The sequence below is a fragment of the Brachyistius frenatus genome, unplaced genomic scaffold, assembly GCF_029030835.1.
Source record: "Brachyistius frenatus isolate BFR_SWC_R1_liver_20210118 unplaced genomic scaffold, ASM2903083v1 Contig_3, whole genome shotgun sequence".
In the NCBI taxonomy this organism is placed as follows: Eukaryota; Metazoa; Chordata; class Actinopteri; family Embiotocidae; genus Brachyistius; species Brachyistius frenatus.
Window position 1 is genome coordinate 1,146,719 of NW_027210602.1, and position 25,967 is coordinate 1,172,685.

The 25,967-nt window shown below is 44.5% G+C and overlaps 1 protein-coding gene across 1 annotated transcript in view; it reads left to right on the forward strand.

Moving 5' to 3' along the window:
- The first annotated feature begins 624 nt into the window (after positions 1–624).
- adamts6 (ADAM metallopeptidase with thrombospondin type 1 motif, 6) overlaps positions 625–25,967 on the forward strand; it is a 58,238-nt gene continuing 32,895 nt past the window's right edge. Inside the window, exons 1-12 of the mRNA XM_069701711.1 lie at positions 625–893; positions 2,110–2,491; positions 2,590–2,972; positions 5,156–5,330; positions 5,864–6,081; positions 6,189–6,272; positions 7,755–7,900; positions 10,271–10,314; positions 12,824–12,929; positions 15,302–15,448; positions 20,964–21,105; positions 25,376–25,483. Of these exons, the coding sequence (XP_069557812.1) occupies positions 2,392–2,491; positions 2,590–2,972; positions 5,156–5,330; positions 5,864–6,081; positions 6,189–6,272; positions 7,755–7,900; positions 10,271–10,314; positions 12,824–12,929; positions 15,302–15,448; positions 20,964–21,105; positions 25,376–25,483 (1,653 nt within the window). The 5' untranslated portion in view covers positions 625–893; positions 2,110–2,391. The remainder of the gene's footprint in view (positions 894–2,109; positions 2,492–2,589; positions 2,973–5,155; positions 5,331–5,863; positions 6,082–6,188; positions 6,273–7,754; positions 7,901–10,270; positions 10,315–12,823; positions 12,930–15,301; positions 15,449–20,963; positions 21,106–25,375; positions 25,484–25,967) is intronic.

Consider the following 25,967-nt stretch of genomic DNA (forward strand, 5'->3'; position numbering starts at 1 on the left):
AATGAATTAATGTTACAAGTTTAGAGGAGAAATGATTCTATGGTGAAACTGAAAACAACTCGCAGACATCTGAAACATGACGAGAGTTTTTAGTAATGCTTTTACGACGCAAAACGTGTATTTTCAAAGAAATATTACCTTTAAATAGAGTACTTTTACTTGTAACACAGTAGTTTTATTGTGTAGAGTTACTTCTCTTACTAAACGATCTAAATACTTTGATGAGTGTATCATATGTGTTTTATGTCAGTTCTTATTCTGAAAAGTAGCCAGAGTACAATCAGTTCATAAGTGAGGAGTTTTTAAAGGTCCCTCTATCGGTGCTGTTTTACTCTTTAAAGGGCCGAAGTGTTGTTTGAGGGTGATAGACATGCGCACATGATGGAAGAGAGGCACATCTGCACTGACGTCACCCCCCCCTGAAAAAAAAGCTGCCAGTTTGAAGCTGTCCGGGACTCCGGGACATACAGCCGGTCTGTGGCATGTCGTGAGGAGGAGCAGCTCCAACTTCTTCTCTCCAATTTTTAGTTTTCTGTTTTTAAAGCCTCTCAGAGCCTCCAACATGAAAGCCAGGTCTACTTTATAAAGATTACACTGGAGGAGAAACGCTGAAGTGCTGCTCTGTTTTGTGTGTGTGTGTGTGTGTGTGTGTGTGTGTGTGTGTGTGTGTGTGTGTGTGTGTGTGTGTGTGTGTGTGTGTGTGTGTGTGTGTGTGTGTGTGTGTGTGACAGTGTCTGAGCGACTGAGACACTGCTGCTTTGCTCCGGTGTCACACACTCAGGATGGCAGAACTCCGAGGGAGATGAGAGGAGGGCAGCGGAGGAGGTTCGTGGAGCTGCACGCGTCTTTTGTCCTGCACACTCGGACCGGAGCTGACAATGAAGATGAGCACGGTAAATGTCTCCGGAGCAGGACGGGCTTCCTCGTGCTGGTTTAGTTGGAGCAGACTGAGCTCTTAAATCCTCTCAGGGTAGCAGACCCGCGTTTTAAAGCTTTTATGTATTGGTTTAGGAGAGTTTTGCGCGACTTTAGGGCAACATTTACGCACCGTGTTCACATCTGCAGGGTGTAAATGTTTGCAGCGTTTCAGGTCTACATCTGCGGGAGTCCGTCTGCTCGACGAACCGACAACACTTCCTCAACATATGCAACCAAAAACACGGTTTATTTTGACCTGCGGTGTTGCTGTGTTCGAGGAACCGCGCGATGCACGTGGGCCGGCTGCCAACTTTCTGGGTCACGGTGGCCAAGTAGGTAGCGCGCGCTGTCTGTCTGTCTGGACCGCAGCTGAGGAGACGCACGCACCGTTCCGTCGGACCTCTCCCTGCTCTCACCGGGACCCGCTGACCGTTTGTTTGCCCGGTCCGGTTTTGCACATGCTGCCGTGGAGCGCGCGTCAGTGAGTAGAAAGCTCAGATCTCTCCGACTGGTCTGTGTGGATTTATGGATCTCTGTCATCGTTAGTGTCATTAAACTGTCATCAATATTTAATCAATCTGTTAGAGGTGGAAATAAAATCGGTTTTCTGGGAAAGTTTGATGAGTAAGTTGCAACTAAATTATGTTTTGATTGACAATCAGTTTAGACATGAATAACATATCCAACTTTAAGTTACATTTTCATCCATTTAGCACAAAACTGAGCTGCAATTAATGATTGTTTTCATAAAAACTGCAAAGATTAGTCGAATAATTAATGAGCAAGTTTTACAAAGGTGAGATTATTCCGCTTTTTGTTGGTGTAAATCACCATAAACATCATATATTTTGGTTTGGACTGTTGGTCAAATCAAATGTGGGTGGATTTGAATCAATTTTTCACTATTTTGTGACATCTTCTCAACAAAATGATGAATCAAGCAGGTCTTTTGATTTAGAAAATAACCCAAATTTTCATTATTTTTTTATTTTTTTTTTATCATTTGTTCCGTGAAATACCAGACAATTGTGAAAAATGTTCCCTGGAGATAAGGGAACAGATAAAGTTGATTATTTCTGCTTTAAAACTTGAAATAAGTCATCAATCATTTATTGGAATAGTTAGGAAATCGATTAATCGACCAACGGTCAAATATAGTGATGTTAAATCTCTGCTGGGTTTCCTCCACAGGAATGCAGATGGATCGGTCAGGACAAGTTCCCGATGTAGCGCTTCCCGTGTGGAGTCGCACCTGAGACCTCCTGCTGTCTGATGGACGAGCTGCTGACATGAACCCAGAGACCAGAGAGGTGAGGAGCCCTGGAGCAGAGCACTGAAGTGAAGGAGACCAACCATGGTTCTGTTACGGTGTGGCGTCGGACCGACCTTGCGCTTCTAACCCGCCTGGAGCCCCCTCCCTCCCTCCTCCTCCCCCTCCGCCCCCCCACCCCATGTCACAGCGTCCCCTGAATTATGGAAATTTTGTGGAAGACGCTGACGTGGACTCTGAGCCTGGTGGTGATGGCTGCTTCCGAGTTTCACAGCGCCAACAGACTTTCTCACAACTCTCAAGGTATGAAGGTGACAAAAAAAACTCCCCCAAAAAAACCTCTTCTGTTTGCAGCGATATGTTTAATGACATCATCATCATCTTCTTCTCTCCTGGTAAAGAGGAGTTCCTGTCCTACCTGCAGCACTACCAGCTGACTGTACCGGTGCGGGTGGATGAGAACGGAGAGTTCCTGAGCTACACCGTGAAGCAGCACCGGCCGGGCCGACGGAGACGAGGGGCGGCGGATCCCGCCATGGGCCCCCAACCCACGTTGGACCCCCCGGAGCCGCGCCTCTACTACAGACTCTCGGCCTACGGAAAGCACTTTCACCTAAACCTGACGCTCAACCCGCACCTGGTGTCCCGACACTTCTCCGTGGAGTACTGGGGCCAGGACGGGCTGGAGTGGCGCCACAACGCCGTGGATAATTGTCACTACGTCGGGTTCCTGCAAAACCAGCACAGCACCACCCGAGTGGCGCTCAGCAACTGCAAGGGCCTGGTGAGTATACGACCACCATCATCATCATCATCATCCTCATCCTTCCAGGTGACCGGATCTCACCGCTCACCTCACACCAACCCGTGTCGGATAGCGGAGGATTAGAGCGGTTGTAGTCGGAGATCTTGGCTCGTCTCCATCTGGCACGCCGAAAATCCCAGCATCTCACTGATCTGTTGGCGATAAGCATCGGGACGGTTCACGCTTCAGTAGCTGAGATCACATTTCTTGAGCTGATCCTTTGAAACGACAGGTCTGAACTGCAGATATCGCTGCACTCTAAAACTGAACAAGGCGTCTAAGCTGTTCGTCCTCCGGCGGTGGGACCGTCCAGCGTCTCTTCTCAAAGCAAGGATAATTTTTTTGTATCCCTTTCTTGCTCCAGAATAACTCTAAAGAAGAGGGGGGGGGAAATAAACCCTGCTCCTTATTGGCAGATGTAATCATGAGGAGAAAACATGAAGCCAAATGTGTTGGCAGTGTCTGCACACACAGCATCATAAATTCAATTAGCTGCTTTTCTTTTTTTTGTGCTTGCAGCACCAAAAATGGATAAAAACCGTGGGTGTACTTTAATGTAATCAGCTGTCTGGACAGTTGGAGGTCGTGACATCACACACCATTAAGACCCTGAATCTGTGCTGAATCTGTGCTGAATTGCTTTTATTGTGTTTTTTTTTTACAGAGCCAGTTCTGTGTTTCCTATAAACCCAGAAGTGAAGGACTTTTCTCTGGTTCGGGTTCCAGAGGGGGCGTTAAAGGGGAGAGAGGAATGTTTCAATGTTGGTCTAGATGTAATTGATTGTTTGGGGTTCTTAAAATCTGACTGCAGATTAGTGACTAATGCATTGTATGTGTGAAAACATGCCCCTCATCAGGAGGAGGAGGAGAAGAAGGTCACATGAAGGAGTGGGTTGTTCAAAGGGGCTCTCCGGTTAATTAGTGCTGCACTTACACAGCTGGGAGACTCACAAGAGACACAAAAAAAGAAGAATAGTTCCACATTTAAGCAGCAATAGGAAATATCCTGACTTTTAGTCTCAGAAATGCTGAATACTACAGTTCCCATAATGCAACTCACGAGCATCACTTTCTGCTGGCTGGTAAATGCCCAAGTATTTACAGTTTATAACACTATCTTTCTGTAAATATGTGAAGTCTCCAAGCCCAAGCTGAGATGACCCTGTGATGTCATCGGGGTCGACAGTAACGGTGTTTTTAGACTCTATAAAACGTCTTTCAGAGCTACAGAGGAACTTCTACAGCTGGTGACAATGTGTTCAGACAGAAAAGGAAGCAAACTTGTTTAGATTTGACAGTTTGTGCTTATTTTGCCGGCGACACTCAGAGTTGCAACTGTTCAGACCAATCAGCAACCATCAGTGAAATCACCCGTTGGTTTGTGAACAGTTCAGATTTTGTCCGCCACCATCTTGCTAGTTTGGAGCGGTTTGGAGCAGGAAGTGAACATATTTGGACGAGCTGGGGGAGGAGCAAGCGGTGGATCTGACTGATCTGATTGGAAACCTGACGATACTACGTCCTGCCCACTGGTAGCTGTAACCTGACTGCACCACAGTCCTGTCAATCAAACAGACAGACCGCCAGAAAACTAATAAGAAGGAGTGACATTACCTAACAACACCAAGATAACTGGTGGAGACATTTTATTGACTTTGTAATTGATGAGAGAAGTTGAATGGGAGTCTATGGAGCCTGAGGCTTTTTGGACCCAGCCTCTAGTGGCACTCGGTGGTATTGCAGCTTAAGGCGCTTCTGCGTCAGCCTCATTTTTCAGACACAGAAGCCACGAACACTTTTATATGCAGTCTGTGGTACAGATGTTAGCTTTGAGCTAGCTAGCACCTATCGGTATGTCCAAACTAGCTGCTCAACTCGCCATTAACTCCTGTTCTTTCTGTTATTTCCCTCCAGTGTCATTTTTTAACTCGAGTCGAAACCCTTTCAACCTGCGTGAACTCGTCTTTGTGTCAGTTTTCTGTCTGAACACACGGTTACAACTGAAACTGAAGCGTAAAATAGGAGAATTGTTCCTTTAATAAAGTGACCACATGTAAAACAGTCCAACACACCGAACATGTGAGCTGCTTTTTCCTGCTTTTTTGTTGATGTTCTCCATTTTTAGCTGTTTTCTAACCTGTTTCTTTCATTACCCCCACCAGCACGGCGTTATAACAACAGAGGAAGAGCAGTATTTAATTGAGCCTTTAAAGAACACATCCTCCGCCACCTCCAGTGAGTGGAACCTGGAAGAAGCACAGCAACATGTTATTTATAAGACGTCGGCCGTTCCCTCACCGCGAGAGGACAGCCAGGAGTTCAGCTGTGGCATTTCAGGTCGGTGAGCCTCCATCTGGGCTGGACTCTGTGTGGGTGGGAGACTGACGTAAAGGAACGACTATACATAGCAGGTCGGAGGAAGTGCTGGTTTGGTTCTAGGCCCAGGTTCTGGTGAGACATGAGCGGGCCTCTTGTGTGCTGTAGTTGGACACCTTTTCAACCTGTCGTAGAACGTCTCGCTGCAGCTTGCATAAAAAGGCCCTTCAGTGCATAAAGAGTTTTTACCTATTTATAGACCCAACAATCAGGTTCAGAGTTTTAAAAATTTAAACAGCTCTGAACGCTGTGTGTGCGGAGATTTGGAAAAAGAACCAGGTGGATATTTAGGTATTTGGGCCAAGATCTCATAAGAAGCAGCAGCAGGCTGTCGTCCGCAGGAAGCCGGCGTGCCCCGACATGTACCATCTTATAGCTTCTTCCCCGAGCATCTGGGTCATAAAACAAAGGCTTCTCGATCACACTCAGACCAGCTCTCCCTCACACACAGATGGCGTCAGAACTCTGATGTCTTGTTCTATTATGATCCACAGACCTCACTAGAAGCAGTGTGCCCTGCCAGTCCTCGTCCTCTGTCCTCTCGTCCTCTGTCCCCCGCCCCGCCGCCGACCCCTCAAACAGCACCCACCGACAGCGCCGCTCCGTCAGCACCGAGCGCTTCGTGGAGACGCTGGTGGTGGCGGATAAGATGATGGTCGGTTACCACGGACGCAAAGACATCGAGCACTACATCCTGTCTGTGATGAATATTGTAAGTGTGATGCTACTCTCTGGTCCTGGGGGAACCTGCAGGTCGCTGCGTGTTTTTTGCGGTTCAGTTGTCTGACTTTGTGTCTTTTCTTCTTTTCTGGAGGTCAGGTTGCCAAACTTTACCGCGATGCCAGTCTAGGAAATGTTGTGAACATTATTGTGACCCGACTGATTGTTCTCACCGAAGATCAGGTGAGGAAAAAAAGTATCTCCGTCTCCTTTAGTATCTGCAGCCTCAGCTGTTCTGAGTGTGTATAAGTGATGCGCGAGAGAGAAGAGAGACTCTCCGCTTCAGATGAAAGATGTGCTCCGACTTCGTCCCTCAGGGAGCCTCCATCCAGGGTTCTTACATGCTCTGTACATGTGCACGTACGTGTGATGGGAAAAACAAAGCGTCCTCCTCCCATCTGTTTTTTTTTTCTTTTCCAAAAGCTCTTCATGCAGCTTCGGCTCCAAGTATCCACTTTTCATGTGAAATGGAGCCAAACTTTTGGGTGAAACTCAGCCAAAGTGTCGGAAAAATTGAAAAGAAAATTCATATTTTATGGTGAAAGTGAATCACTGATGTGTTTGGCATTGTGTTATAATTATTCAGAGGGAAAGCTGTAACCACTGCTGCATCATTTCTCTTTACATTCATGAAATTAGATGCATTTTGCAGACTCCACTACAACTTCCCCCCAATTATCCTTCTGCTCTTCTTCTCGTGCTGTAAAAGATTTTACCGTCTCTACAACTGCATTGAGTCTTAAATCAAACAGAAAACATTTTTTCTGAATCTGTTCCTGCAGCCTCCCACTGATCCCAGTTCAGGACTCCTTTCAAATAATTCATCCAGATAATCGTTGTGCTCTGGCTCGCTGGTTAGCGCCGTCAACGCATGACAGGAAGTTCAGGGTCCCTGTTGTGGTTTGGAGAGATTGTTGTTGTTGTTGTTGTTGTTGTTTTTGCATGTCGTTGTTGGATGGCAGACAGCTATGACGTTCTGTGTCAACGATGTAATATGATATGACTCAATGCGTCACTAAAGCCTCGTTTCCACCCACAGTGCCCAGAACTTTTAGACCCAGGAACTACTTTTCAGGGAACTAAATGGTTCCTTCAGCTCATTGGTTGTCTGCGTTTCCACAGCAATCTAAAGCCCCGTGAAGATTTTGGCATATTAGTCCGCTGATGTATGTTCTTCTTCTGAGTTTTAATTATAGTTTTTTTTTATTAAGCTAATAGGTGCATTAACGCCACCTGCTGATTCAGCTGCACCGTGCGTCGTACAAAATACAACCTAAACTTTATCGTCGGTCCTTCTGTTGTGTATTTTCTTCTTTAGCTTCATGTTAATGTGTTTAAGTACAAAAAAACTAACTGAAAGAAAACTTCAGTGCCGCTAATTCAGTGTGTCTTGGCACGCCACACATGATGTGATATGACACGTCACATGTCACAACACGATACAGTACAACACAATGTGGTGAGATATGAAACAAGTCGGCACCACACGTTATAATAATGATGCGAAAACACGCGATTTAATATAATACAACACAACATGACTCAGCACAACACAATACGAGACAACATTGTAATGTTGTTCTGTGTTGTATCACTTGGTTTTTGTTTTGTTTCGTCGTGCTGCATCCTGCTACACTGCTCCGCCTGTGTGTGTGTCTTTCATAGCCGAACCTGGAGATCAATCATCATGCTGACAAGTCTCTGGACAGTTTCTGTAAGTGGCAGAAGTCCATCCTGTCTCATCACAGCGATGGAAACAGCATCCCAGAGAACGGGATGGCTCACCACGACAACGCCGTCCTCATCACACGGTAAGCTGACACTGACCCAGTCTGGATGCACAAACTTTAAAAGATGAATTTTTCCACTTGTGGCTTTCACTATAAGCGGTGCTAATTTTCCCATTTTGAGCAAACAGTTTGCAGGTTATTTTCTGTGCTGTGTCTTCCAGCAGCGACACACTTTACCTGTTAAGTTCTGAAAATAAAAAGTGCTGCTGCAGACTCACTGTACCTGTCACCCTGCAATTTATGTCAAGGGTGTTACCATAAAACAGCAAAACTCTGTCATTACCTGGAATCGCCTTCATTGTTGCCAGAACTGTTTTGGCCACATAACCTAGCAACTGCAGTGTGTACTCTCCCCACTCCCTACCCCCCTTCCCCCCCACTGGTTTTGTCTACAGAGAGGATGGCGTTCTGTGATTGACGCGGGCTAAAGCCAACATTTTGGACTTTCTGGGCTCTGAACAAAACAGCCTTTCTATCACCGGTGTGCTCTCGCTTGTTGTCTGTCAGCTGACGCTCTCCAGCTCCTTTGGCTCCGGGTTTTATTATTGGTTTGAGTCAGTGAGTGAAAGGGCTGCTGAGCACAGTTTACATGCAGTGGTCATGGGGTTTATCTTTTTGGCACCAAGATGAGAAATGCAATCGGCCCGCTCTCGTTGATTGTAGATACCGAACACCTCGTGGAATTGGCTCTCAAAGTCGTTCATGCTTGGCAGTCTGCAAGCAGCCATGTCGACGCAGACACGTACAGATTCTTGGATTTAAACGTTTCTGTTTGAGTATTTGAAGTTGCACGAATCAACTTTTTTGGGTGGCACATATCGTACCCTGAGAGAGTTGTTAGTTGCTAACAGTGTGACCGGCCTGTTTATGATTTGTCAGAGCTTGTTAGCTGCACATGAAGCCAAACAGGAAGTGGGTTTTAAGACCAAAAAAATTCAAAGGAATAAAGTATCCACCGCTCACGTTTTAATAGCACAAAAAGGACTTTGTTGCACTACTGGACAAGATGTAAACATTAGCTTATATATTGTCTCAACGTTTGAATATCCTCAAAAGTTAGAAAGAGGGCATGCTGGGAAATACTATATGTTGTATAATGACCTTGTTTCCTGTTATTTGTAATCAAACTTTTAGCAAGAAGCTTTTCCGACAATGGAAAAGAAGTTAGCCAGACAAAACTTCTAGAGAAGTTAGGGCCCTCCAAAAATTTTGTTAACTGCAGTTACTATTGACAGTGTTGATTTAAACCATGACAGTGAAAAGTTCTTCCTTTGTTGTGGCCAAATCTCTTTGCTGGAGGGTCACATTTATCTTTCAAAACAATTTTGTTGAACTGCAAGACTAAACTTGTAAACATTAGCCTAAATATCGTCCGGTGTAGACTGTTTCACACAGTCTTAAAAGTAATCAATTAGCAATTTGGCAAAAATACTCAAAGATTGTAATTGCTATATACACTGCCTTCCCACCTTGTGTATAACACTTATGGTTAAGGTTGGTGCATGTTTTCTGAATAATAAATAGTATTTCCGCACATCACATAGGCCTTTATTTTGGGTGCATTATCCTCAAAAGTTAGGAAACAAGGCATGCTGGGAAATACGAATTTGTTTGTATAATGTCATCCTTTAGGCCGTTCAGATGAGTCACTGTTCCCATCTTCATTCTGAACATGACCTCCGTTGCTACGTCGTTGATCTCTTGCAATTAGCCTCGATTGGCATACGGCCCATCAAAGTTTTACAAAAAAACACACACAAAAAAAGGCACCGAGGGAAATTGGGAAAATAAATCCAAACAAACAGATGTCCCTAAACGAGTTCACAATTGTGCCTCGTCTGTTTGGAGCTGCTCCACTAGAAAAAGGAAAGAGAGGACAAGGAATTTATGGGGAGAGGGGAGGAAGGAGGGAGGGAGGGGGGGGGTTGAAATTTAATTTGCAGTGCCCTTGGTTTTAATAGATTAAAAGCTTTAGGAGTGATTGGATCATTCATTTGAAATGTATGATGTGTTCTTAAAGCGCTGCGGTTCAACATGTTCCTTCTATTGGATTACCTGAGCGGGGGTTAAACGTAAGGACACGCCGTGACCCAACCGAAGCCGCTCTATTTATTCCCCTTCACGTCTCGGCTCGGCCAGAAAGGCTCATGCGATAGAAGGAGGAGCGCACCAGGTGTTTTCTTGCACCAGAAACCTGACATGACTTCACTATATTATGCTATTGTTATGCTAAAGGGTGAGATTATATCTGGCCAGACTGCGTGATTAAACACGGAAAGAATGGGAGGGCAAACAGCCAGCGGGAGAAAAATTGAAAAAAATAAAAATAAATAAATACATAAATAATGGAGATTTGATTTAATTGTTTGGTTTCTTTTTTTTTTTTCTTAGATATGACATCTGCACCTACAAGAACAAACCCTGTGGGACCTTAGGTGAGTTGGTTACTGTGTGTTTTTGCTCCTTCTCTCGTCTCTCCGGGGAGGTTTTCATTTCCAACGTGTCCTCAGACAAACCTGATTTAGCAGCGTTTTGCCGCGTCCTTTAGAGGAACACCAGACGGCTGCTCCTGCGAGACATAATGAGAAGGATGTTTTTCACTCGTGTTATTAAAGCTCCGCGCCGGTTGAACCCGCCGCCACCGCCGTGGTCACCTCACACTTTTTACAAAACTCCTCCGTCTCTGTTCTCCGCCTCCCAACTCTAGTTTGTCTAAAAGGTGTTTACACTTCCACCGGGGGTTGAGAGGCAGAAAGGAGAAGGTATGTGTTGGAGAGCTGAGGAGGAAGAGGAGGAGGAGATGCAGAAGAAGAGGAAGAGTTGAGAGGAAAATGGAAGGGGAAAAGGACAATTATAGGGAGTGTTGGAGTATGCAGGAGGGAGATAGAGTGGCTGATATGTAGGCTGTGTTGGGGGGGGTGGGAAAAGCCCCCCCCCCCAACACCCTCCTCCTTCAGCCCCCCCTCCCACCCCCACCCCTCTTCTCCCCCCCACCCTGTCTTATCTTTGTGAAGGCCCCGCAGGCACCACAGTATATCTTGGAGGTAATATTGTGACTTCAGGGGCGGTTTGACAGATTGACCGCATTCGTCACATTCCCCGCTCGCTTTAATTGCCCTGGCATCTGCTTGGCTTCCTCGTTGCCCCCCCTCCACCCCTCACCCTTCTCTCTCCTCTTCGGAGAGGGGGGGTGGGTGGGTGGGGGGAGGTCGTGCTCCCCGGGTCAGATCACTGGCCTTTGGGGTCACCGAGTAATCACGGGGCTGGAGATAATACACAGTCCACCCCGGTGTTAAGAAAACAGCTTGCAGTGCTCTCTGCTGTGTGTGTGTGTGTTAGTGTGTGTTTGCACTCGCACACACACTTTACTCTCTCTCTCACACACACATTCTTGGACTAATCGTAGAGTAGCCACCCTCCTTCCTTTCCCTCTCCTCCTCCTCCTCCTCCTCCTCCTCCTCTCTTCACCTCCTCTCTTCACCTCCAGGCTCCCTCTCTCCCCGCGGTAATGGTTTCAGTGGCCTCCTGATTTGCGAGTCTATTCTTGTTTAGCCTCTTAGCAAAGAGGATACAGAATCCATGCCACTTTTAGCAGGCAGGGAGGGAGGCAAAGAGTTCATTACAAACTACCCGGGAGGATCTGACCACCGAACCACCGGAGAGCGCAGGTGTGTCGATTTTATCGATGTCACGCGCCGCAAAAATAGAGACTGTAAGTTAAAAAACTGTGTCCGTTCTTGCAGAAGACAAATTGAGAGTTCATATTTCTTGCGACCAGGTTTAAAGGTCACTTCATGCAGGTGACAACGAAATATTTTCTCACTTGTACTCCCTGCTGTATGTCGCCAATCAGACATCCAGATATCTGCTTCCTTCTCGGTGGGAAGAAGCTCAGATTTAAAGCTGTTGACAGTTGATGTGTTTTATGCAAAATTCAAATTTATGCATGAAAGAGAAACATTAGAAATATGAAAATAAAAGTTTTCAGTCTTAATCAGATGCAGCAAATAAATCTCAGTTCTTCTTCTTGGCTGTTGAGGTGAAAAATGGCAGCAGATAAAAACATTAGATTGACCAATGAGAAGGCTTTAAACTTCCTCAAACTCCAAATATTTCCATCTTGTTTTTTCACAATATTTTGTATTTGAATTGCACTTTTTTTTTAATCATATTGTTGCATCAACTCTCTGACTGCAGAATTATTGCCTTAAACCGTTCTTTTTGTTTTTAGCAGAAATTCTTTTGAAATTTTGATGCAAACTTGATCAGAAATGATCTGGAATATCATTAATTGTTTTAAAATAATCTGAGCAGCACTAATTAAATCCCATTCACCTCCATTCTACTAAAATCGGGTGAAAGGGCCTTTTACTCTTTAAATGCACACACACACACGCACGCACGCACACACACACACACACACCTGCTTTGCACTGTCATCCGATCCACTCTCTGTCACCTGTAGATGTAATCTGTGAAGAAGTGCTTGCAGTCTCTCGGTCTGACCTGTCAGACTTCAGACCTGCAACACCTGGATTGTGGAGCAGTTTTAACTTTAAACTCTCTCTGGTTCGTTCTTTCGGGTTTTAAACGAGGAAAACATCGATATTCTTTGACAGCTCTACGGTGGGGCACGGTGTTGGTGAGGGGCCGGCTTATATTCCCTCCTCTGGCTCACGCTGCAGGCGATCCCTCGTTACATGAATTGAAATGTATAAATCTGTCCCTGGTCTAGACATTCTCCGCAAAAAAAAAAAAAAAAAAAAAGTCTGTCAGCACGGCTGTAAACAGGAGATCATATGTGTGGATTTTATGGGCATTACTCCTGAGAATGCAACGCCTTGACTCTGTGTTTGTTTGTTTGTCTGCCGTGTGTGTGTGTGTGTGTGTGTGTGTGTGTGTGTGTGTGTGTGTGTGTGTGTGTGTGTGTGTGTGTGTGTCCAGGCTTGGCCTCGGTGGCTGGAATGTGTGAGCCGGAGAGAAGCTGCAGCATCAATGAAGACATCGGCCTCGGTTCTGCTTTCACCATCGCGCACGAGATCGGCCACAAGTGAGCTTTAAGACTTTTAAGATCCTCATAAAAAAAGATGAAATTTGACATTTTCTCCCTGATTCAAACTGCAGAGGAGGGACGGAGGCTTCGAGGAGACTTTTTAACTCACACGTATGAAGGATTGGAGAGACTTTGCCACATTCATGAACCTCCAAATGGGGGAAACACATGTCTGACATGAGAATTACAGTCAATTAATCAATCAATTTAATATTCTGTTCACCATGGCTCCATTTATACTTAAAATTTTTTACCAAAATCTTTTGTTTTTATTTTATATTTACTGATTATATTGCCATATGTTGGCACATAACGTTGCACAGTTCAGAAGTTGCTTTGAAAATCGTCTAATTCTAGCAGCCATTCTGCAGGTCTTCGTCCAGAGAAACATGACCGTCATGTGATCAACTTTAGTTGCTTTTGTTTTCTGTCCTTGAAACTCATGTCAAACTCTCGTCTCTTCCTCTGCTCCGATGACATCATCAGCAGCAGCGGCTTTATTCATGTTTTCTAACTGTTTCCGGTCCCCTGAATCGATGCTGCGTTCAAATGTTGTCGTATTTTCCACATAGATGAGAAGAGTCCGTATGAACGGTGCCTTCTTGTGGTATTCACCACGTCAGGACTCTAAATGTTCTATCAGCCTTGAGTTCATGAGTTGTGATGTGTTTGCTGACGTTTGCTGAAAGGTCAGAGGTCATAGGTCATAGAAGTTCATGTTTGGTTGGATGTTAAGCTAATATATTGTAATTTTAGTCATGTAGAGTTTGTCTTCATAACTTAGATAACAGTGTACGTCTGAGGAAAATGTTGATCTTCCCAACAGCCTTATCTTTTCCCTCTGTGTCCTGATAAACTGTTAGCCTCTGTGGCTTCTAGACGCCCCCCCACGTTTTTGTTGCCGAGTAATGGTGTTTCTATGACTTAACCACTTGAATGCCAACTTCCTGTGTTGTAACAACGAGCTCACCAGTTCAGACACTGCGGGATTGACAGCAGGACTTGATGTTCTGCGATGTGAAGCTCTTCTTTTTTACATTTGGGCGACATTTTTTAAATTTTCCACAAACGGAGTTCCTGATGTGACAATTTTACCATGTAAAAATTATGTTACACACTCAGGTGGTTTTAATCAGATTGAAACAAACACCAGGAGGTTTGTGGTTTTCATGGAAATATCTCAACAACAATTTGCCAATTTGTACCAAATTTCTTGGCAATCCATCATTTATGACTTCAGTTTATGACTAAACACCTGTGTGCAAATTACATTCCCATCATCCTCAGCTATACAGCGCTAACTAGCACGCTAGCACGCTAACCTAAGAGGCTAAACACTGTAAACTTTTTACCCTCTTAACATCTGTTTGTTTTGAATTGTCAGATTTGTGACTGGACTCTGACGCAGGTCCGACTCCTTCGACTCCTCCTCTCGCTCCAGATTGTCTCCAAACTTTTTTTTAATCAGTGTCACGACTACGAATCGCTCTTAAACAACCATCTCTTGCGGCTCCGGTTCCTTAGACCTGTGTGCACCCCCTTACCCCCCGCCCCACCTTCTGTTCCCCCTGCAGACGTCTTGAACTGAATCCCCACATATTTCCTCATGCAAATGTCAGTGTACCACATACCTCTGGCTCTCTCCTCCTGAATATAAAGCAAAATAATGATGATGTATGAGTCTACGTATCCCTCTCTAGAGAGTTCAGCAAGATGGCGATTTCCTTTATTATGTCTCATGTCTGCTTCTGTTGTGGGGCAGTTGTAAAAATAGTCTCTGCTTCTCGAGGATGTCGAAAAAAAACAAAAAACCCAGGCTGCAGCGGGGCTTCGAGCGGCCTGATTTATTTCCAGAGGAGGGTAAAATGTCATAAACGCCAGCCTTAGAAAAACAGGCCGCGGTCGGGTTTGTTATATACATTAGAGCTGATTTGTGCTCCTGAACTGGAAGGAAAAGTGAGCTTTGACATCCTGCTGTAACGGGAGATTCTCTCTCAAACGATATCCAGACAGATAAGGCCTTTTTAAAGACTGAATTGTTGAAGTGATTTATTTCTAGAGTGAGATGTTCTGGGTCTCTGTTAGAGGAACCTGGTGTCCTCGCTGCAGCCGGTGGCAACGCTCCCCGTTGGCCTGCTCAGACCTGCAGCCGCTGATTGACAGGCAGCCATCAGAGTGGTGATTAGAACTTTTTTTTTTCGTTCCTGCCGAGCTCCAGACAGGGTTTGACCCTTGACCTCCTCCACACAGCTGTTTTCAGAGCCACGGAGCTGGAGCTTTACAAGCAGGGCCCGCTGGAGGCAGACATCTTGCAGCCAACGGCGAGATCCTCACTTCCAGCTGCATTAATTCTATTTTCTGTGTTCCAGTTTTGGGATGAACCACGACGGGATTGGGAATTCCTGTGGCACCAAAGGCCACGAGACGGCCAAGCTCATGGCCGCTCACATCACAGCCAACACCAACCCTTTCTCCTGGTCGGCCTGCAGCAAGGACTACATCACCAGCTTTCTCGAGTAAGTGGATGATGTGTGTGTGTGTGTGTGTGTGTGTGTGCGCGCAGCAGAGGAGAAAGGTGCATTCCTGGCCTCCTGCTCGCTCGCAGCTGTCTCTCTTTACAAGCCGCGGCCACGGGCCGGGCTTTGTGGTGCCCCGCGAGGCCTTCCCTACTCATTCACATCCATTTCATCGCTGCGGCTCCTGCCAGACCTCCTTGTGGCCGAGCACGATAACCGAGCGCTTTCCACCGCTGCGTCCCCGCACCACAAGGCGGGCGATGTCGGAGCTCGTTGCGGTCCCTTGGCGGTGATGTGCAGGCCCGGCTATTCAGAGAGGAATAAAATAAAAGAGAGGGAGGACTGCCAGTCTGGCCTGGTGAAACACTTCACCAGGCCACACAAAACATCTGGAGTAACAGCATAAAACGGATACCTGTGACGAACACAGGCTACGACCTCGATGGAGTCAGAGAGGTCGAAATGAGAAGATTTACTTCAGATTTCAGTGCTCGCCTCGATCAGTCGGAGGAAATGTTTCATTATTAACTTCTTGAATCTGGACCCTTTTTTTGGCCTTTTCATGAGAGAACAGATCAATAAGTTGCCCCTGAATAAGTGAATTAAAACAACTTCTCACCAGTTTTATAAATTGTTCTGATCTTGAAGATTAAAAAGTGAAATGATCGGTGTTGGCGCAGCAGAAACATGAACATTATCTATTTTATTCCACAACTTCTTTTTCCTGATCAAAGCCTACATTACCCACAATGCAACTCAACCGCCAACAGAACTCAGAACTTGTGAGCTCGTGATTACAACACGGAAAGTCGTGTGCACCATATTCTTGGCGTTTAAGTCAAGGGAATATCGTTGCAAGGCAACAGCAACATGGATGGTGTCTAGAAGCCACAGACGCAAACAGTTTGGCTAGCTAGCAGACGGGTAACATAATTAGGAAAATGCAATCTCCTCAGAAATATTATTCATTACAAAGAGATTTTCTGTACGACTAAAATTACAACATATTAAACTTTTTTAGTGCGTGTTTGCAGAATTGCTGACTCTGCAAAGCTTCAATCATGGAGTAAAACCCAAACTGTGCAACAGAAAACATGAATGAATGAGTTGTGGTGTTGTGAAAGCTGCTCTGTTCAGTATTTTTAACCAACAGTAAATGACTGTGTGTGTAATATAAAAGAGGTCGAAGTGAACTGGATGATGTGTAAATGACTGTTTGTTAGCACTTTTACCGTATCCACATTAGAAGGTGATAATATGTTATTTTTACTGCTGGTTACACTGCTCCAAATGTCAAGAAAACAAACCAAAACAATTACTTCTGCAGGTTTAAACGCTCTGTGGAAAAACAGACTGGTTTAAACTGAAGAGAAACAGGATGTCGTAGAGCAGAATTTTTTATTTTTTTTATTTAATACAATTTAAATCCATTCCATTAATAAGCAAGGACTTGAAGAGATGCAGCAGTTTATTTATTACTCATCAGCAGAAAACGACAATTCGGCTTCATTCATGATGGACTGATGAAAAGTATTTACATTACAAAGTCATCTTTTTGGGGATTTGTTATCTGCAGAGAAATTATGGAAAAGCTTTTGTTGTGGGGCCAAATATTTCTGGCCTGATTTGGCCCACGGACTGCTGTTTGGAGGTCCACAGTCCGCTCCTGAATGCTGCTGCATGTTAACTCATCAGGAGCATCACATTTCTGAGGGAGATTCACACGGTAGTCAATCAGGAGTCAGTTGTACTGACAGCATTTGTTCTCTGAACGAAGAGGGAATATTTACAGACTCATGCAGCAACAGTTGACTTATTTTCTGGACTGTTAGCCACATTAGAAAAGGAGTGAGCGGCTCAAACAGTCCGGCCTCCTGCTGTCCGATCATGCACAGTTATGTGCATTTATCTGAAGATGTTAGTCTGTTTCTATCAGGCTTGATGTGACAACAACATGATTCTCCTGCAGAGCTTTGTCTCTTGTTGTACAGACTATTTATTTAAACTTGCTCATGCAGAGAAGTAAATTTCTCTCTTTGTAACAGCTCCTGCACATTTCTCTCTCTTTATTTCTCATCATTAGACCCGAGTTCTTCTATACTGTACGTCCGTGTGGTGGACTATTGGTTGGGAGAGTCTGCAGTGTGTGTGTGTGTGTGTGTGTGTGTGTGTGTGTCTGCGTCTGTGTGTCTGAGTGTGCACGTCTGTTTGTGTATTCACGTTTAGCCAGCGAGGCCCTCCAAGAAAGCGGATAATAGCGGCTGTGGTTGTCAGAAGATGTTTCCGGCTGAAAGCTGTGAGAGGAGGGCCGCTAAGCGGAGAGGACAGAACTCACTGCCAGCTTCCAGCCGCGACACAAAGAGCTGCTTCTCCGCCGCCCCGTCGGGCTCCTGTCCTCTGGAGGATGATCCAAACTGTGCTCCAACATTTAAAAAGAAAAAGATGCAGAGCTGTTTTACTGTGCCTCCAAGCAGCAGACTTTTTCTTAGCTTTTATTATAATCCATGTGTTTTTGGAGCTTTTGCTTTTATTGCCTTCAGCTTTTATGTTTTTTACAGAAAGCATTCTGTCTGTAAACTCCAATTATCCCCCCGTTTTTCTGCCTCAATCAGAGTTTTTTTGGATATTGCGCGTACGTCTCGCTGCCAAGTAAACAACTTTGGCTGTGGTATTGGCCCCGATTCACCGGCCTGCTCGAGCAATATGCGCCGCTTTTGAGGAATGGTTTATGAACGCTCACAGTTCAGTCGCAGTTTATTCCTCCGAGGCTGCAAGCCAGTTTGTTATAAATGTGAAACGGCAGGCAGTTTGGGTTTAACTCTCACAGACCACATAATCTCCTGAATATGATATTTTTGTGACTTTATGATTCAACCGCTCTGCATTGTTAATATCTACATGAACGCCTGGTATCAGAGTTCAGCTGATGTTCCTGCTTATTAAAAGATATTTCTGCTCAGTCTAATGAACTTGGCCGAATCCAGCAGACAGGAAGCCTTTGCGACGATGTTAAATAATAGCCTCCATGTTTAAACATTAAATATTTTGTCTCCCTCCAAACCAATAAATAGTGAGGCTTGCCTGTAGTGCACAGGGAGTTGGGGGGCCTCCGAGGCTCTCCCTGAGGAGAGGAGGGTCCTCTGAGGAAGAAAAAGGATTATTCTGTTCAATAACTGAAGTTAGGGGGTTGGGAGGGGAAGATAGGTGACAGAAAGAAGAAAAAAAAAAAAAAAAAAGAGAGGAAGATCAGCTCCTCTGGAAAAATTTAGGTTGCTTAAATGCAGTTTTTATTTGCTCAAATAAACTGCATGAATTATATTAGATGTCTTGTTTTATTTTGAGTCAGTGTTATCACAAAATATCTTTAAATTATGCATCCATGCTGTTTAAAACGCTAGGAGACTGCTGCTGTTTGTGAGCTTTGAAAATTAAGATCTTATGCAGAAATTAGTTATTAGATGTTCAGCTAATTGGACCAAATGATAAAAACACCAGTTAGCTTGCTAATATGTTAGCTTGCTAATAGTAGTAACGTAGTTGTGGCAGTTTGTGAACAAGTGAAAGAGGTACAAACTAAAAGTGTAGCTCCTATAAAATGAGTTGAATTCTTTGTTAGTGATAACACAAGTTTTTTTTGTGTGCCAGCTGCAGTTAGCTTCATTCAATCATTGCCATACAGATCTGAGTAGAACTATCAGTTGTTCCATTTAACTCTTCCTCGGCAAGGTATAATGTGTCATTTGAGAAATGCCACTTTATTCATTTAACGGTGCAACTTCATTTAGAAAGTTATCAGTTTGAAACGTGTCGTATTAGTTTTCTAGAGAGGACAGTCTCAGTCCTAATGCAGTCTGCAGATGAATGAGAGGTTCGTCCTCTCAGTATAATGTTGGACTACAAACAGTCAGTTCACCCAAATGACAAAAGAAAATGTCCTTACTTCTAGCTTTATGTTCAGCTCATGCTCAGTTTTTAATACATCAGCCTTCTTCTTAGTCTGGCTGAAAGTTTGTGGCGAAAACAGCGCTGATAAAAAAAAAAAATGTTTAAACACATTTTTTAAAGCAGTTTTTCTTCCCAGATTGTGTCCCAGTTACTATCTACAAGCCACATACAGAACTTTTTAGCCTCTTCTTGGGGTGGGCGTCTGCAGGGCTTCTAGGAAGTTTGTAGGAGAGTATTAAATTTTCGTTCCCACTGCTGAGAGAACCCCCAAATTAATTTCCTTTAAATTGAAGAGACTCCGAAGCAGACTGCACCACAGAAAACAGAGGTCTTTGCAGAATTTGGGGTTGGGGTAGGCACGTGATACTGAAAACCACAAGGACAAACACATAAAAGAGTGGACTGCTCAGCACAGAGAGCAAAGACAAACTGGTGCAGAGGGCTGATTAAATACACCTGGAGGAGGAGGAGGAGGAGGAGATACAACGAGACACAGGTGGAACAAATCAGGGCGGCGCGGCCAATCACAGAGGCGGGAAACACACCGGGGGCAGGAAGTGAAGGAGAGGAGGGGGTGATGCATGGAAACAAAATAAAAAATAGGATTATGACAGTTGAGGTGGAGGCAGAAATGTCTTCATATGCGTAGAAGTGAGTTAGAATATATGTATATTTCCTTTAATTTGTGTGAACTGTCCTCTCGAGTCTCAGCCTGCTCCATCATGAAAGTCTGGCACTGCGTAGTTGTTTTCCTTTCGAGGGATGGGATGCGTTCACATAGCAGCTGCCACAGCTGGGAAAAAAAAAACCCACAGCGTCATAGTAAATAGTGTTATCTAACCTCTGACCTCTGAGCAGCCCGGGTCGACATGGAAACGAGATACGTCTGTTTGTTTATTGTCTTTTGAGATTTTTAGTCTTTAATTTCAGCCTCACAAAGAAGCTCATCATCTCAACTCCAAATACTATTTTCAATGTTTTGGCTACTAGAATGTAAACCTGCCGTGTGTGTGTGTGTGTGTGTGTGTGTGTGTGTGTGTGTGTGTGTGTGTGTGTGTGTGTGTGTGTGTGTGTGTGTGTGTGCGCGTGTGCGTTTAAGAGTTTCTAGTGAGTGCACATATTTCTATCTGACAAAACAGACTAAACATAATCCTGGGCCTGGACATATGACCCGCAGCTTGCTCCAGATTTTTCTCTTCCTCTCCCGGCTGCTGTCATTTTATTGGACTCAGCCGGAGCAGTGACACACAGAGCAGCACAGACCCATATAATCAGAGCCCCCCCCGCTCCCCCTTCTCCTTTTGCTTCTGGTAAAATGTCTCCTCCTGTGCTTCATCACTGCCTTTGATGAAGAGGCGTTGATGTGTAATATCAACATTAATTACATGTCATTTGAGATCTCTGACAAGCTTCCTACAACCGTAGTTTGGTGGTCAAATTAAACGGGTCAAACCGGCCAAAACTTCAGGAGGGGGCCGACTTTAATTGTCCGAGCTTGGCGCGTTGGCCAAGTGTAGAACGGTTCCTTTGTGTGAGAATCAGTCCTATTGTAGGTTTGTTTTTTTGACAGCTCAGGTCGGGGGACGTGTCTGGACAATGAACCTCTGAAACGAGACTTCCTGTACCCAACAGTGGCCCCGGGGCAGGTGTACGATGCAGACGAGCAGTGCCGCTTCCAGTACGGAGCCTCGTCGCGCCAGTGCAAGTACGGGGTAAGAAACCAGCATCCTTCCTGCTGCTCGCCGTCTCTCTGCACGCTGACCTGAAGTGAACTCTGTTCTGTGTTTTGTCTGCTGCTGCTCATTAAAATACAGATTTATAGTTGGATGGTGTAGACAAACACATCTCACAGCATCTAGGTACATGAACACATATAAATACACTATTTTCATATGAATAGGTCTGAATTTCTTCAGAAGCATTGTAAAAAATTTTTTTACACCAAATAATTACAATTAATTGAGAAAATATCACTCTAGTGGCAGCCACAGAAATAATATAAATTAAACACTCTTTAACTTCTGACTTCATTTGATAATCAGATTTTTCCCACACTTAGAGGGCAAACAGGAAGTGCCAGTAGTAGGAGACTTCCCATGATGCCAATTTGTCAAATTGCAAATAATAAAATAAACAACTATTAAAATTAAAATGAAATGAAAAATAAACTACAACTATTTTTTTATCGCTTCATCTAGTTCTCTCACCAACACCATTGTTTGAACTATATATACAGACAAACACTTGACTTCAATGTCATCACACATGGCCACGCCCACTGGTTGCTGATTGGTCCATCCTTTAGAGTGGCTGAGAGACCCTTCAGGTTTCCAGACTATAATCACGTGAAGACTGAAGTTATTTAAAATAACCCACAGAACTATCATGACCCGTTTTTTTTTTCCATTAGCTTTCTCATTTGTTGACCGTTTATCTGGACCTTTTTCCATTAAAGTGCCATAATGCTCCATCAGAACTGCATGTCGGATGGTGGAATAGCCTCAGAGGCCTCAATCCCCAACACCTTTCTAATGTTGGAACTGGTGTCGGATCATTTTGGGGAAATTTTGGAAAGGTTGGTGCTAGATTGGATCAGCCAAAGGGATGCATGCTCTAAACTCTACTTTGCTGTGATAACTTGGTTAACTGCCAATCAACTGGTCCCTATCCCCATCCTTATCCTAGCCCTAATCTCAACCCTCCCACAATGTAACAACCAATCACAGGCAGACCATCCTTCCCGCTGATCCAATCCAGCACCAGCCCTTTTGGAAACCAGCGCTCCATCCCAATTTCCCATAAATTTGTATTTTTCCCATTAGAAATAAGAGGTGTTGATGTGCAGTTACAGTATGTTAAATCCTTAGTGGGTTTTCTTCAAGTTAATATGATTATAAAAGCAAAAAAACATGTGAGGAAGATAATTCCTTTAGTAGTGTGATAGTGAGAGCTAGTTAAGCGCCGTCTCTCCTCACTGTCTTATTCTTCCTTTCAATCTGTACACCTTCCAGATACAGAGATGAAGGAGTGAAGCCAACACTCTCCTCATCTGTTAGTCTGTAATGATAATGATTCAGCCCCCTCCAACTCCCCCACCCCCACACGAGGTGAGACGGGCAGTGAAAGACGAAGAACAACTGCGCTGTGAAATGAGCGGCTGAAAGACGGCTCCCAGATTTAATGAACGTGATATTTGCTTTGAATCATATTGAATATTGGTGCATATGATGGAGAAGAAGAGATTAGCTGAGAGTTATTTAATTTCATTGAAAGAAATATCTGACAGCAGATTACGACAGGCCCCAGTATGAAGCCCTGTTATTTTGGCTCCTATAAGCTCATAATTATGGTTTCACTTCAGTATGAAAGACACATTTATGAGTGGATATCTGGATGTGTTTCATACAGCCATCTGTGGAAGAGATGCCCTCTGTGACCACAGAAACGGATAAAAGCTGTAATAAATGAAGAGTTTCTGAAGACTCAGCGACGACCTGCTGAACTTTAACATCTCTGGATGAAAATTCTCTTATTGTTTCTCATTGTAAAAGCATGCAGAAGAATAAGACAGGAAGTTCAGCCACTGCATGTCAAAGTTAATCTCTGATGGATCCATAAATAACATCACTCAATCATATTGTAGTGGGTCTGAAAAATGAGGCCGATGCAGAAGTGTCTCAGGCTGCAATACCACCGAGTGCCACTAGAGGTTGGCTCCAAAAAGCCTCCGGCTCCATAGACTCCCATTCAACTTTTCTCATCAATTACAAAGTCAATAAAATGTCTCCACCAGTTATCTGTGTTTTTAGCTAAAGTCACTCCTTCTCATTCGTTTTCTGGAGGTCCATCTGAACATAATCCGTCAATAATTAGAAAATAAGCTTCAAAAAGATGTGTTTTTGGGGGCGTGTCTGTTTGATTGACAGGCATGTGGTACAGTCAGGTTACAGCTATCGGTGGGTGGTACGTAGTATCTTCAGGTTTCCAATCAGATCAGTCAGATCCACCGCTGGCTCCTCCCCCAGCTTGTCCAAATATGGTCACTTCCTGCTCCAAACCGCTCTGAACTAACAAGATGATGACGGACAAAATCTGAACTGGAGGCTTCATAATGTTCACAAAACCAATGGGTGACGTCACTGCTGGCTGCTGCTTGCTTTGACCAAGTATGGTCTCACAAAGCTGCTGGCATGGTGTTAAAATCTTAGTTTTTACTACTCTTCCTATTAAATAAAATATTTGGTTGTAGATCTAAGATGAAAGCCTTGAAAAGGCCATTACATCTGTCGGAAGATCGTTTTTTTTTATTTTAATGTTGGTTCGCCTAAATTTATACTGATAAAACATAAAAACAAAACATAAACATAACCAGATCTAATGAACTGCAATAAATCCTCCATTTATGAATGTTATGATGTTCAGTTTTTGCGGAAATTCTTTTAAGCGAAGTATGATTCAATTTAATGGTCAGTCACGGTTGGGTTGAATTACATTATACTGACAGGTGTTTCTATTATTTTGTCCAACCCATTAACATCAATGAGGGGAGGCTGAACTACCATCACCTCTACTCTCATGACAATTGGTTGGTTTGATTTGAGGCTCTGATTGGGTGATTTTCTGTCAGTCAAATTAATCTAATAAGAGAAAGTTGATCACTCTTCAGTCTAACAGCTCTCTAAGTATAATACTACTTTGTGTTTGGAGGTCACTGCCACATGAGGTCGGGAACCTCTGATGTAAAGCGAAGCGACGGCAGTATTTCACCGCCTGCGGCCTCCTAGGATTCGAATGGATTCAACGATTTTAAAGATCGCTGACCCGTGGGAGTGTCGAGGACTTTAAATCACAGCGTGAGACCGAGTCAGAGGTGGGAAAAGTAATATAGATGTCAACAGAGGAAGTTTGGGGGGGGGATTTATAGGAATAATTTGGCTTCAATGAAACTTCTTAATTCTCAGTTTTAGGATGAAATCTACCTCCGAGTGCTTTTCAAACCTGAGCGATGCTGGCATGTTAGCGACGCCCTCGCCGGCTTGTTCTGTCTTTAAATCCATCACGTTGGTGTCGGCCCGGGCCGCTGACCTTTCGGCTCGGCCCAGATAGTGAACGGAGTGGCTTATTGGAAGCAGCTGGCGGAGGGGAGTCCCTGCATCCCAAAAGAGTGGCAGTTTGCTGCTTTATTTAATCTCGACGGACTTGGGGAGCTGCGGGGCCGCGGCGTAGTCACTGACCCCGGAGGTCAAGATCTGTGAGCGGGATCGTAACTCTTCTTCATGGGCGCTACTCCTCCGCCGCACAGTAAAAAGCCTTTGAAGTGGAGACCTGGTCCGGTTTAATGGGAAATCGGATGCGGGGATGTTCGCTGCTGTCCGTGTAACATGTTCACTTTGTGCTTTTATCTATGTCTGTTCTTTTAAGAGCGAATGATTCTCCGTCTGAGGAGGGATGATGTTTGTTCAGACTCTTGGTAACACTGAAGATATTTGTCCGGCCGACATGTTGTCTTTATCTCCGACGTGGGAGGCCAATGTCTCACCCTTGATTTCCCCTAAGAAGCCGGATTGGGCTTTCTTGAAGTGATGTCACAGTCCCGTGTGGTCCCGAGGTGAACGTGAGCAAACGTTAGTCATGCTGTTGATCCAGCTGACTCTTCATTTCTCATCAGAGAATGTTAAGAGCACCCGCTGACCCCCGGAGTGTTGCTCAAGACGCATCGTGATCCAAAGCATATGGACGCCTCTCGACATGGTCTCATCAGCTCCTCTGATCCGATCTGGATTCATGCAGATTTATTGGTGATTTTTCGTGCTCTTTTTTAAATTTTTCTCACAGCTGTCAGACTGCAGGAGAAAAAACACGGAGAAGAAAACCACCAAAGGCCTCTGATAAATCATCCTCACCCTTATTTAACAGCCCCCCCCCCCCTCAGTCTGCTGCATTGATTTATTCTGACCAACTTGCTTTTGCCTTCTTTCCTAGGAAGTGTGTAGAGAGCTCTGGTGCCTTAGCAAAAGCAACCGCTGTGTAACGAACAGTATCCCTGCTGCGGAGGGGACCCTGTGTCAGACCGGCAGCATTGAGAAGGGGGTAAGTCTGCAAGTGCTTCTCATATATTCAAAAGTTCAACCAAAAAAAAAGTACATTTCATGATATCACTGTGTTAGCGCGAGCTAACAGTCAAGGTTAATAAGTCGCCCCACAGCAATCAGTTTTACAGGGGAAAAAAAAACAGAAATTTTAATGAATTTACACTGAATATAGGGGCAGCATGATGGCATAGCGGTTAGCTCGGTCGCCTCAGAAAGAAGGTTTCGGGTTTGAACCTCGGCTGGTAGCTTCCTCCCACCAACATGTCCAAAGACATGTCTAAAAACACGGATGTTAAGTTAATCTGTGATTGCTAATTGCCCGTAGGTGTAAAAGTGATGGTGCATGTTTGTTTCTGTCTCTCTGTGTCGGTCCTGTGATGGACTGTAGGCCCCCACCTTCACCCAAAGTCAGCTTGTTAAGCTCCGCCCCTCGTGACTCTGTTCAGGACAGATAATAGATGGATAGATTTATATTTTATTGT